This window comes from Psittacula echo (genome assembly GCF_963264785.1).
Source record: "Psittacula echo genome assembly, chromosome: 2".
Taxonomy (NCBI): Eukaryota; Metazoa; Chordata; class Aves; order Psittaciformes; family Psittacidae; genus Psittacula; species Psittacula echo.
In genome coordinates, this window is record NC_137737.1 from 90,755,078 (window position 1) to 90,767,893 (window position 12,816).

The following is a 12,816-nucleotide window of genomic DNA, read 5'->3' on the forward strand; positions in this document are numbered from 1 at the left end:
TAGAGCAGGTTGGGAAAGCAGGTATGTGGGCAAGGAACAGCTTTGAAACTTTTGACAATCTGAGGGGGAAAAATAGACTTTTACCTAAAGTGATGTTCATTGTAATGATGTTTTGTGAAAGAGCTTTTCCCCTTTGGTCCTGTTAACTTTATATAGGAAAGATCCCAGGAGAGTATCGGTGCCAATACTGGCAAGTTTGAGAGGCTTTCTTAGACCTCTTATTTCCCAGAAATCTATGAAATTTCTGGCTGATCCATCCCTTTGTAGCCTAAGCCTTTCCTAAGAAGTCCAGCAATTTTCCACTTGAAAATAGCTATTGGTAAAATCACACACTACTTTCATATAAGATTAAGGGTTTGACAAGGGTAGTGGGAACAAAGAAATTCCAAATTAAGTCTGCTCCATATTTAACCCCCCCCCCCCCAGCCTCCTGTTACACAATAGCAAGCTTTCCTAATGCAAGTAGGTTGTTGATATACTTCCAAAGAGAATTCCAGTTAACTGAGAGATGGGATTAAGTGGATTAAATAACCTCCTCATTTTTCAGTGAAAAGAGAAAAAAAAAAGTTTGGTTGAACAGGCACGTACAAATGCAAACTTAAATAATTTTGGACTAGATTAGCCTTCCAAACAACCTCAGATCACCTTGCAAAGTAATGTGCCGTTTCTTGGCAAGGCTCTGCATATTGGGCATGCATGCATGCCAACTCGCACGTGAAGGACAGTGAGTATGTGGAGTTTGCATTGTAGCCACAGCCATTTCAGCAGACTATGACCATGATCCGGAAGGTAGGCTATCAGTTGGGTAGAGCAGTTGAAAGAATATAAACCAGTGTCCTGTGGCCAGTCTGTTTACATTTGGGAGAGCCTGAGAACCTCCAGTCCACCAGCCTGCTCTTACACAAACATCTTTGATGGCCTTTTCCATTTTGCCACTGTTTTCTGATTACTAGGTGTTATGTTTTCTTGCTCAGCACAGACACTTGACATGGTATGAAAACCAACATTCTCCTGCTTTTGAGTCTTCTCTTGGATTTCTTTTACTGAGAATTTTTAAGGCATTGGCTTTGTGCAAACTGTATACAGAGCCTCCCTAGCTTACTCTTCCTTATAATGAAAGTTGACTTCTCAACCCTGCTCATAATTTCTTACTTTCATTTTTATGACCCCTGAAGGCAGGAAATAGCAATAAGAAGTTCCACGTTAAGATTTCTCAGCAGCTGACAACTTGACGTGTGGCAGATAATTACTGGAGTCATGACTTGGATAATCATCACTTGGATCCGGTCAGCATGACTCCACAGCAAACCTATCTTCAATTGGTCCTTTCATGGCATCCTTTGTAATTCTTTATATTGTAAATCTTATTGGTCATTTGTTCAAGAGGCAGCAGTAGAGGAATTTTTTTATGTTACTAATTTGTCACCTTCATCCAGAAGACTCATCCTGTTGCTGCAAAGGTACAGATGCTGCCATATTTTTATCATAATAAAAAGGGGAGGGGAGGGTGAAGGAAGGGGCAAGATTAGTGGTAGCAGATGAAAATTGTCAGGAATCCCTAAAAATCAGGGGCGTGGGGGCACATCTAAGAAGCTGAAGACTAATACATCCCAGATCTCACTTATGCATCCAGTCTAACTGGTCTTAAGTATGAGCAGTGGAGTAATTTTGTATTGTGTGCATGTTTTCCCTTTAAAAGCAGACTTGTTGTTGTCTTTGATTTCTGTATTAATTTGGAAAGCATGCACAAATAGTAAAATTTGTTTCACATTTGTTTCAAATTAAATCCCTTCACCCACAACCAAAAATTTGCAAGAGGAAAAAAAAAGGGGGAAGTTAGTGACCTTGTCGTGACTGGATCTCATTCTGACCAACGGCCAAATCTTTTTAGCATTGCAAGGAAGTAAAAACAAGAATTAAAACTTTCTCTGATTACAGCTGGGATAGCAATATTCTTCTCTTTACCTGCCAGGAAATGCTTCAAAGCAGCCATTAATTCAGGCAGTGTAATTCTTATCTCTTTTTACTGGCTGGCTTACATCTTTTAATTTACTTAAACACTTGGGCCTGTGTCCCTGCCACCTGATTTTATTCACCTGAGACACACGTCTTTGGAGGGTAGTAAGTCATTGCTTCCTGTAGAGTGGCAATGAGGCCTGCCTAAGATAAGAGTTATCTCCTTGCCATAGTCCTCTTCTTACTTTTTCTCCATCTCCATTGACTGTGTAGGGTGAATTTGTTTCTAGCCTGGTGTAACAGATTAGATAAGGAATATAAGTACCTAAAATTAGTACCTGGGGTTTTTTTAACTGTAAGTCAACCAACTGAAGCAAAGGTAAAAGGAGGAGACAGTGTAAAAATGTGTTAGCTGCTTAGCCATAGTGGGCACTTAAGGGCTTGCCTAACAATTGTGTCTTAGAAAAGTCTGCCCTCAAGTAAAGTGATGCTGTACTGTGCACAACCTGTGCAAAAGTTAGCAAACATTTGGAATGTGTTTGGAAGATTATTAACATCGTAATTTTCCTCACCCTGTGGGGTTTTTCCTTCTTTTTCCCCCCATAAAGCAGTGTACTAGGGACTCATCAGGTTGTGCATTAGATAATTGAGTTGTTATGCCAACAGGCTGTGCTGAAAGGTGTTACATCAGTGGTTTCTTTTTCATCCCAGTGTGCTTTGATCTCATGCTATAAAGCAGAAGATCTAACAGTGGAAACTTTTGAAGATGATAGATGAATTTCGTTAATCCACTTTTCATAATCCTTACGAAAAATGTCTGTCCTTATCAGTCAGAAAAGATTTAATAGCTGTTGTCTCTAGAAAGTCTCATATTATCAGAATTGCAAACTGTGGAATTACTGCCAGGAAATATTTTACTAGCATGTTTTGAAATGTATGTGCTTTAGAATAAATGAATAGTAGTGCTTCTTTGTTAACCAGGCTTTGTTTGTTGAATTTTCTTCCTAAAATGCAAAACTTGCAAGAAAACACTGTGCAGTGGTGAATATTTGCTGTCCTTATTGGTGTTAATTGCCCTGCTTTAATTTCATATTATTGAAATTCACTGAAACAGTCAATCCAAATATATTCATTCCAAATATTATATGGTCCTGAAATAAATAATTAAAAACTTCTTGGCTCACAAGGTGTAAAGTATTGTAGCTGATGGAACTGCTGCAGCAACAAGCAGTGTGTAGAATACTGTTTGCAGATTTTAGAGCAATAAAATGTGGTATCTTCTAGGAAAGAACATGTGCCTGTGCTTGTCCCTGGATGAAATTCACACTTATATCATCCAGATCAAGGCAGTAAAGTTACTGCAGTTGCTCAGGATTTCATCCAGCACAGTCTTGCCCAATGTATGTTTCTTTAGTTGAGCTCCCCACATCTCTGGAAAACCTGGCTTACAGAAAATTGCCAGCAATATTTAGGATTATAAAAACTATTTGCTAGGTCTGATTTGCATTTTATCTCTTTTCTTTACAATAGCTTTGGGACAGATCATGCTCTATGTCGATGGCATGAATGGAGTAATAAATCATAATGAAACCATCCAGTGGCTGTACACACTTATTGGGTCAAAGGTAAGACACTCTCCAAAATTCTTCTTTTATATGATTTTGCTGTTCTTTAAATGTGTTTCATTTGTATTACATATGCATTTAGGGTATAAGCAGACTGCCTTTAGATTCTAAAGGAGTACATAACACTCTTCATGGAAACCAGGGCACACTGAGCTGTTATTTCTTTTTGACTGATTTTATACTCTTTTGTGCTTTTGGCACATACTCTGCTTTTAGAAGCAAATATGCCTAAGATGCCCTCATTACTGTCTGTGCTGACATTAGAGTTGACCATGGAAAAGATTTTTTAGTCTTGCAGTTGTCGTTCCCAAGACATTCTTTGGAACCATTTTTGGGGTGGGTTTTTTTTCACCTTTCTATTTTATGAATGCAAATCCTTTTCTACAGTTTCACCATTATACACTGGTCAACTTTGTTGAGCACTGAGAGAGGACAATTCAGAGTGACTTCCTCCTTGGAACAGAACAGAGAAGGATAGGCTTCCTTCTTAGACCAGAACAGAATTAAATAGAACAATTCAGTTGGAAGGGACCCACACTTATGATGTAGTCCAACTGCCTGACCAGTTCAGGGCTGACCAAAAGTCAAAGCATGTTATCAGGGGCATTGTACAAATGCCTTTTAAACACTGAGAGGCTTGGGGCATCGTCCACCTGTCTAGGAAGCCTGCTGCAGTGTTTGACCACCCTCTCAGTAAAGAAATGCTTCTTAATGTCTTCTAGAAGACAAAATCTGGTACCTGTCTACAGGAGAATATTTGTTGGTCCCTACCTACAAGGAGGCAAAAGCTGAAGGTCAGAGTATATGCCACTTGAGTTTGTCTTCTCTAGTGCAGTAGTGATTTATATAGTGCGCAACCCACTTTGAAGGTCATCTTTGCTGGAAGTCAAAAAGAAAGCAGAATACAAAATCTGCTGCTTCACTATCTTGGAGGGCCACAGGGTAGGTAAAACCACAAATACACCGTTCTGCAGTCTGTTGGCTCTGCAGCTTTAGAAAGTTTAAGGCCTGCAGAGACTGCTGCTGATCTTGTCAAGTAGACTTGCTTGGGATAGATCTGTGTGAACCAATAGACAGAACATGGTATGTTAGCTATTGTTAGCAGCTCAAACAATTGCTAAGAAATTTCCAGAAATGTTTCCTCAAGTGGCTGAGTAGCAGAAAGTTGCTGTTGGATAGTGTAGTGACACAGATCTGCTGCTGCTCTCCCCGTTTCCCCTGATAGTTTTTATAACACAAGGAATAAAAAGAGCTTGGGACCTTTTTTAACCGCTAAAGATTTTTTTTCTACAATATGCAAACTTCACTGCTGCTTCAGATTATCAAGTCAGAGAACAGATGCTGTGATCCTGAAAGAACTGATTTATCTTGAGTTATGTTCACCTATATTGGTAGAAACATAAGATAATTATGGTTATGTAACAAGCAAGAATGGAATGGGTTGCCCAGGGAGGTTGTGAATGCTCCATCCTTGGCGGTGTTCAAGGCCAGGTTGGATGAGGCCTTGGGTGGCATGGTTTAGTGTGAGCTGTCCCTGCCCATGGCAGGGGGGTTGGAACTTGATGATCTTAAGGTCCTTTCCAACCCTGACTGTTCTATGATTCTATGAAGAAAGGAAAAAAGTGTTGCCATGTCCATGATTATTTTAATTCTCTAATGCACCTAATGGGAGAGAAGCACAACTGCTTTGCTACCTTGTAGATTTAATTCTGGCTAGAGTTCCTTGACCAGAGTACTTCAGCTCTTGGGTCCTTAAGCTCTTTTCTCCCTCCCCCACCACCAGTCAGAATGATTATCTCCATGTCCTGGCTCAGTGCCTGCAGCTGAGGAATGCAGGCAATGTGATTTGAATAGTTTGGTTTCAGGTAGCATCAAAGTTGCTTTTTCGTTATTATTTGACTGTCTTGGAAGAGATCTAAGTCCCTGTCTGTATGACAGAAGTTAACCAAATGTATGGTAGGTTTGCTGTCAGAGTGTGGTGGGACAGCTGCTTTATGCACTTAAAGGTGGTTTTGACTTTCTGTGAAAAATGAGCCCCTGGAATTTGCAATGCTTCTACAGTCTAATGTGCAGCCCTGCTATGCTGATGCTTTCTCCACAGCAAAAGTGGTAGAACATCATGTTAACACTGCTGAACAAAAAATGAATAGTGAAATTGCCAATTAAGTCCTGGGACAAATCCCTCTGATAAGATGCAGGAGGAATACAATCATTTTGCTGCCATGACTGTGACACATGTTTTTTCCTCTTCTCAAAAGCTCTGACAAGGCTTAATATGCTATAATTTGATACCCAGTTCAAAGATCACTTTGCATGTGTCTGGTAAAACTTTTGTAATCTTAATCTTAAATGACTCGTTAGTGGGCAGAAGGAGCCTTCTCTGGTATTGTATAGGCACTAGATTAGAAATTTGAAGATAACAGTACTCTTCTTCTGCCATGTTATTTACAGAGAAGAGCATTATCAGCACATCCCAGAATCTCTGGGCCACTGCCGGTTCCTTGCAAGACACATCCAACCATGTGTGACTGCACCAGTGTTTGCCACTGGCCTTATACAGGCTGGCTGTGGAGCGTTTTTCAGTCATCAATGGTTAATACAGCCCTGGAATAAAACATTTACAGCATAATCCCAATTTAAATGTACATCACTGCTGTTTCATCATTAGTTATTTAGGCAGCAATTCATCAGTCTTTCCTTGTTTTACAAAACATTCAAATATGTACTTAATTATAGGTATATGGTTTCATGCTGTTGGCTTCCAGTGAACTTTAATACGTAACTGAGATCAGCAGTGTACTGCTGTAGGAGTGCAGAAGAGGGCTATAGCAGGGCCAAGGCTCTGACAATCTTATATAAGCTAGATGTTACGTAAATAGGAAATATTTGTGTCAACTGAGTTTTCTTTTAGCATTCATTGGGAGCATGGAGCATTCATGCAAGATGGTTTGCCTTTTAAAAGAGAAATTTAGGAGTCAATGAATGCTAGTTAACAGTGCTTTCAGAATTGCTCTTAATTTTTTATTTTTTCTATCTGAAGTGAGTAATCTGACCTGTCCAAGATGTTGCCTTAACTGACATGTTTCAACCTCGCAGCATCTGGGAGATGATATTTCACCACTTTCTTGGTGTTTCTGCCAGCTATACGTTGCTGCTGCTGAAGCTGGAATTAAGTTTTTGTGTTGTATTGGAAGTTATATTTAACCTGGTTGTAAAGGGACCTGAGGCATTTGTTTATGCTGGCAGCTGGCATCCCTGTGGAGGTCTATGGTGGATCACTTGCAGGTTGAGTCTTGGTTTGGTAATGATGACAAGGGCTGTTGGAAAATTTGTCTTAACCAAAGCAAGGGACGGCAGGTTAAAGACATACATGCACTAAGCCATATTAAGTCCTTATAATGTATTTTTCATCTGTTAGCATCTATGAGGTAATATATATATATATATATATATATATATATATATATATACACACACTTTCATATGTGTTAGTATTCCCTCTGACCTGGTAATAGAAAGCATACAGCCCTGTATCAGTACCTTATCCTCTCCAGGAATAACTACCGAGTGTTTACAAAAAGTGCATTTCTGAACCAAAGATCTTGGAAAAATCCCAGGTATTTTTATCATCTACTAGAGAAGCAAATGTTCATTTGCATCACAAACCCACAGGCTTTTGCCATTCTGCCTCAGTCTTCAATGGCACATCTAAGGCATTAAGTAGTCCAAAACGTGAGTGTGGTTTCACCTTTTCTTTCCCTCCATTTTTGAATGCTGCTGATATGATTATTTTTTCCCATTTGATGATCCAGGCTGTTCTAATTTCCCCCAGGGGAGCTAAAGCCCCTTTTTGGCATTGTATTCAGTGGAAAGTAATCCATTTTCAAAGTGGTGCTCAGTAACCTCAGAAGACAGGGTGGAATGCTGGGCCCAGGCTGATACAGAGGGGTTGATTAAAGATTCCTATCTCACATATTGTCTTAATTTTTTTTTTCTCCTGCTTTGCCTCTGTCTGGGTCCTAGATTGCGAGGTTAAATACAAACTTTAACTAGCAAGTTGTTCCTTTAGCCTCGTGTGACTCTTTTGCTTCCTTTGCTATTGAAGTAATGAGTCTTTGAATGTTTTAAATTGTAATTCAATCAAAAAAAAAAAAAAAAAAAACCCAACCTAAACAAAAAGCTATTTCAAAGCAAAAGGAAAAAATCCTCAACATTGAAACAGAACATGGTTATAGTGGCAGAATTTGTTGGTTTCAAAAGAGAAGTCCAGGAGGGCTGCTTTTTCTGCATGGTGCCAGTGACATGTTAAAACACACCTATGGTTGATAAGTCATTTTGAGAGAAATAATATTCTAAGTCACAAAAAGCCCTGAAGTTGTTTTTACAAGTGAATCATTTAAGGTATGCAGGGATAAATACTTAATTTAAGAACTTGATTAGATCTGTCTCCATTTCACAAGTCATTTATGCATGTGTTCAACTGAAGTCATAAGCTGAGCAGAGAATACCATATAACTTGAATTTGTGCTCTTCTCAGGAAATTTCTTGCCAAATCTTATGCAAGTGGATGTTAAAGTGGGTCTACAAATACATACCAAATAATGGTTTGTAGTCATGAGGAAAGTTACAAATGTGAAGGGCTCAACAGAAATAAATAGGGCTAAAATAGTAGCATTAATAGTGCTAAAGCCCAAAGCATGTTGGATTAAATCATTACCAAAACTATACAGTGTACTCTGTTGTTGAGAATCCTGGCAATACAATGTATTTGCATCTCATTAACTTTTCTGGTATTATATTGTGTGTATGGATGACCTAGTCTGAGTTAACATTGCTTCGATGATGAGAATGAATATACAACCTGATCTTTGTGAGCAGGTGCTTGTGTTGTAGAATTGTTCTGCACTTTATTCCTAAGAGGTTTGGAAGTGATCTAGAAAAAGTGACCAGTTAAAAGAATTAAGCACCCAGGAAAAATTACACAACTTGGGCACCTACTGTGATTAATTCCACAGATTGTCACCTTCTCAATCTGCTGCCTTGATAGTTAACAAACTCTTGCACCCTCTAACAAATAATACCCTGCCTACAGCTAACGTACAAGCTATTCAGATTGTATTGTCTCTCTTACCTCAAACCACAACTCTCATAAGTCTCCGGTTTTGTTCTGTTTTCAGGTCTCGCCAGGTAAAAATGTCGGTTAGATGTCAGTTTTACAGGCATTCAGGCACCTTTGCTTCCTGCAAGGGTTCTGTTTAAAGCTGAGATCTCTCCTTGAGCCCTAAAGTCAGTGTGGTCCCACCCATGGACTGCCCTGAGCTTGAGACCCTGAGCTGTGGGGAAGAGGCACAATTTCTTTGAGTTCAGTGAAACTCTGAACATTCATGTCATGACTCTTAAATTTAATCTTCTGTGCATTTGGCCACAGAACTATTGTTATGAAAATGGTTGTGTGAGGAAGAAACAAAATCCGAGATTTGTAGTAACTTTCCTACTTCCTGCCTCTCAAGGGCTTGAGCCAATGCTCACCCAGGTCGCCTGAGAGCTTCCGTCCTCTTTCACTCAGAAACTGTAATGCCGCTGTTTCATGAAGGGAGTTTATTTTGAATTGTATTTAATTAGCACTTTGAAGATAAAGATCAGGATGTTGCAATAAACTTGGAATATGATACAGCAGCCAGTGCAGACTACGTTATGGACTCACTTTGGTCTGTCCGACTCAGCAGACAGAGTGTTATGAGTGCTGCTGCTCTTTACCAGTCTTATTTGTGGGTGAGTTTCAAAGTCAGTCCATCAAACATGAGTTTGCAGTAGTCCAGTCTTCCAGAAATAACTATTCCCATAGCTCTGTCTGTTGCATTCACTTCTGAGTATTTTGAAGGGATAAATGAGCTCTCGTAGATTAAGGTGATACTAGAAAACACATAGTTCCCCCATATAGTATCAGAGATCTGATTTCATCTCGTTTGAAGTGGAGAACAGGAAAATGTAATGATTAACTGCAAACAACATGGCAAATGTACAGGCCCACCTTTTCACTCAGTCTCATCTATTCAAATCTGTATGAGCAAATGTCGTGATAGCGATGAGTGAAATATGTCCAAACATTTCCAGAAAATACTGTACATCTATGCAGATGTACGGATTTCTTGTTGTGAAGGAAAGGCATGAAGAAAGAAAAAAGCAAGTGTTATCCTAGTATTGGGGAGAAGAGGGGAAGAACATATAAACCAACCTAAAGTCAATACTAGCTTTTAGAATTACCTTTGTCTCTCTCGTTGCAGTAGTTCAGTGTCACAGATATGTGCTCACCAATGTGAATGGTAACAGTTGTGAGCAAATTACTGTGTCCTACTGGGCCGTAGCTAATAGAAAATAGTATTTTCTATTGGCTACTAATGTTTTCTAACAGGCATTATGTCCAGCATTCCTGTGAAAGGACACAGTTGGGAAGTTTGTCTCTATTGAGAGATGAGACTGAAGAAAATTGAGCCTACTTTTTCCAGTGTGATTGAAAAAAAGTGTGAAAACTTTTTTGACTAGAAAATCAATTGCCTGAAGAAGAAAGATACAAAATTTTCAATCTCAAGTTGTCAGATGGAAAAGAGTGAAGATATATGAAGTAGTCTCTCCAAGGCTGAAAAAGCAGCTGGTTATAATCCAAGCTTATAGTACACAACTGAGATTTTGATGCATATTCTAAACACAGAAATCAGCTTGGCCAGTGTAAAACACATTATGGTCATTATGCCAAACCTTTTGGGATAGCTGAGTTATCATTTTGCAGAGTAGAAATACCATTAGTCCTAAGTCAGGAGTTAAGTGAGCTGCATTTTAAGAAGTGATTTAAAATTAAAATAAGCAGTTATGTCTAAATCTTTTCTGGAGGCACTATTTCATAAGCGCAGATGTATAATGCTTCAGTTTGCAGGGTTGTCTGTTTTCTGGGCTGTTTCTCTTAGGCAATACAGGGATATATCTTTTCTGGCAGTGGCTATGGTGATTGGTAGAGGGCATGTGGGCTATTAGAAAGTTTTGATGAAGAACGGGGAAAGCTCTTGTGGTGCATAGTCACTTATTGAAATGCCGCCAAACTCAAATTTGTTTGCTTAGTGAGGTCAAGTGATGCACTTTTTTCAGTCTATTTAATAGTTAAAATAAGTGTATGCGAAAAGTCCAGGTAAATAAAGCTTCATAATGAAGTACTTCCTCTGAATGTCCTCATGTTTGGTTTTTCTTTATCATAATCATTTCTCTTTAGTCTGACCCACTCAGTCATGTTGATGTCCAGCTACATGGTGTTTTTAGCACTGTTGGAGAACTGCACAAGTTCTGCCTCTTCATGCAGGCACCTCCATGTGGCCTGAAGTGTAGGCATCCTGGTAGAAAGCCAGTTGACAATCCTCGCTTGCTCCCCTAAGCCCTGTTCTCCAAGACCAGTACTGCCAAACTCAACAGCTTCTGGCATTGTAAGAAGATTTTGGAATTCATTTTCAATCTGATATGATAGTAGTATGCATTATCAGATACGGCTGTATGTTAAACTAGTTGTTGTGTCAGTCTGTTGGATGACTGACTGTAGGTTATATATTTATATTAATCAGTAAATGGGTGTCAAAAAGCAAAGTCATAGGCTCATGTCAGTAACAAATATAATTTGTCCTCTGTCCTCGTATCCCCATTTCAGTAAGCCACTGGGCAAGTCCTTCCAGGTACGATCAGCAGATGTACTTTTGCGCAGTAAGGCCTTGAATAATGGGGAGCAGGGCCCATGTATATGCCATGTGCAGTACATGAGCTAGATCATTATGAAAACTAAGAAAATGCAGCATAGTGAATGGGTAAGTTTCCAGAAAGTGCCAAGTACTGGTACCTCACCTATACTTATTGCCTAGTTGTTATATTGTTCCTCTTCCCTCTGTGTAGTGAGACCAGTATAAGAAACAAACCTGGCATACAGATCTCCTGAGGCTTAGTTACATGTCCTGATTTTCGACAGAGCTTTTGGTTGTTCTGCCAGCAGAAAGCAAAGGGATGTATACTTGTGTGTGCTGCAGTTCCAGTTCTGTAGGAAGAAAGGTGGTGGTCAACCTTTTTCATTCTTCAGTGTATATTAATACTTTGGGGGTTATGACTGTTAAAAAGGTAATTATAGTTAATTTTTACTTACTCCGTCAGATTTGAAGAATGTAGGTAGCCTTTTCTTATCTTGTAGGTAGCCTTTCCTGCATTGTTGGTGTGGATCCTTTTTACAGGATTTTGCAGAAATGCAAGTGCAGTTTGTGAGGAAACAACAGAAGTTCCACACAATCTGTTCAAACTTTTGCCTGTGCAAGGATCTCATGCTCCTCTAAAAGTATGAATTGAATCCACTGTGTACTTTGTTTCTGCTGATGTGAGGCATACAGGGTCCACCTTTTTCTGCAGAGCTGTGCTGCTTGATCTTCTCTTTCCAGTTTGGTTTCTTTTTAATATCCTATCTTTTGTAAGCTCCTTGAGACAGAAACTGAATTAATGAATACTGGATTGCCTTCTGAAATTCATTTTAATTTTCTTCTTAAGTCAGTCTCTGTGCTGTTTCCATATATATAATGCAGTAGTGGAATCCTACCTACAGGAAAGAAAGTGCTATCCAACATTTTTCGCAGAGTCATGTAAACCAGATCCGAGACAGTTCAGCCAACACAGCAGTTAATATACCAGTGTTTTGCTTGTAGCTTAGCCTGGAAGAATAGCCCAGCTAGGGACTGAGTCCATACATTGGAAGACCCAGCCTGAATCCAGCTTCCAGGCACATTCTTGAACCAGTTTCCAAATCCCTTTGTGCCTTGGTCCTTCATCTGGAAAATTGGTATTTAGATTTTAAAGCCCTGAGGGAAGAACATGAGGGAGTGGAAGGACAGATTATATGTGTTGAAGACATACATAGGTGAAAGTTGAACCTAATACTAATTGTTACCATATCTGTCCCTCTGGCATCACTCAAAAATGCTTGTCATTCCTTTATTTAGACATAGTTGTTCTTTAAAGCAACAGCTACTAGCTAAAGGTACTTGGATAACAGTGAAAAATATGCTGTATCAAAAATGGAACCCACCAAAACATGTATGATGGCTTTATATGCAGCAGGTAGTGGACCCCAAGGAGCCTCTTGAGTTACACACAGGTCATGTTCCTCACTGGCTTATTGCCCTAGGACTCATCATGGTTACCTAATAGATTTCATATTCTCAAT

At 39.3% G+C, this 12,816-nt stretch overlaps 1 protein-coding gene across 3 annotated transcripts in view; it reads left to right on the plus strand.

Moving 5' to 3' along the window:
* FHOD3 (formin homology 2 domain containing 3) overlaps positions 1–12,816 on the plus strand; it is a gene marked incomplete at both ends in the record, with an annotated part of 373,934 nt that overhangs the window by 222,235 nt on the left and 138,883 nt on the right. For all 3 annotated transcript variants that reach the window (XM_080639441.1, XM_080639442.1, XM_080639443.1), the window contains one exon: positions 3,487–3,581. In XM_080639441.1, coding sequence (XP_080495567.1) covers positions 3,487–3,581 — 95 coding nt within the window. The remainder of the gene's footprint in view (positions 1–3,486; positions 3,582–12,816) is intronic.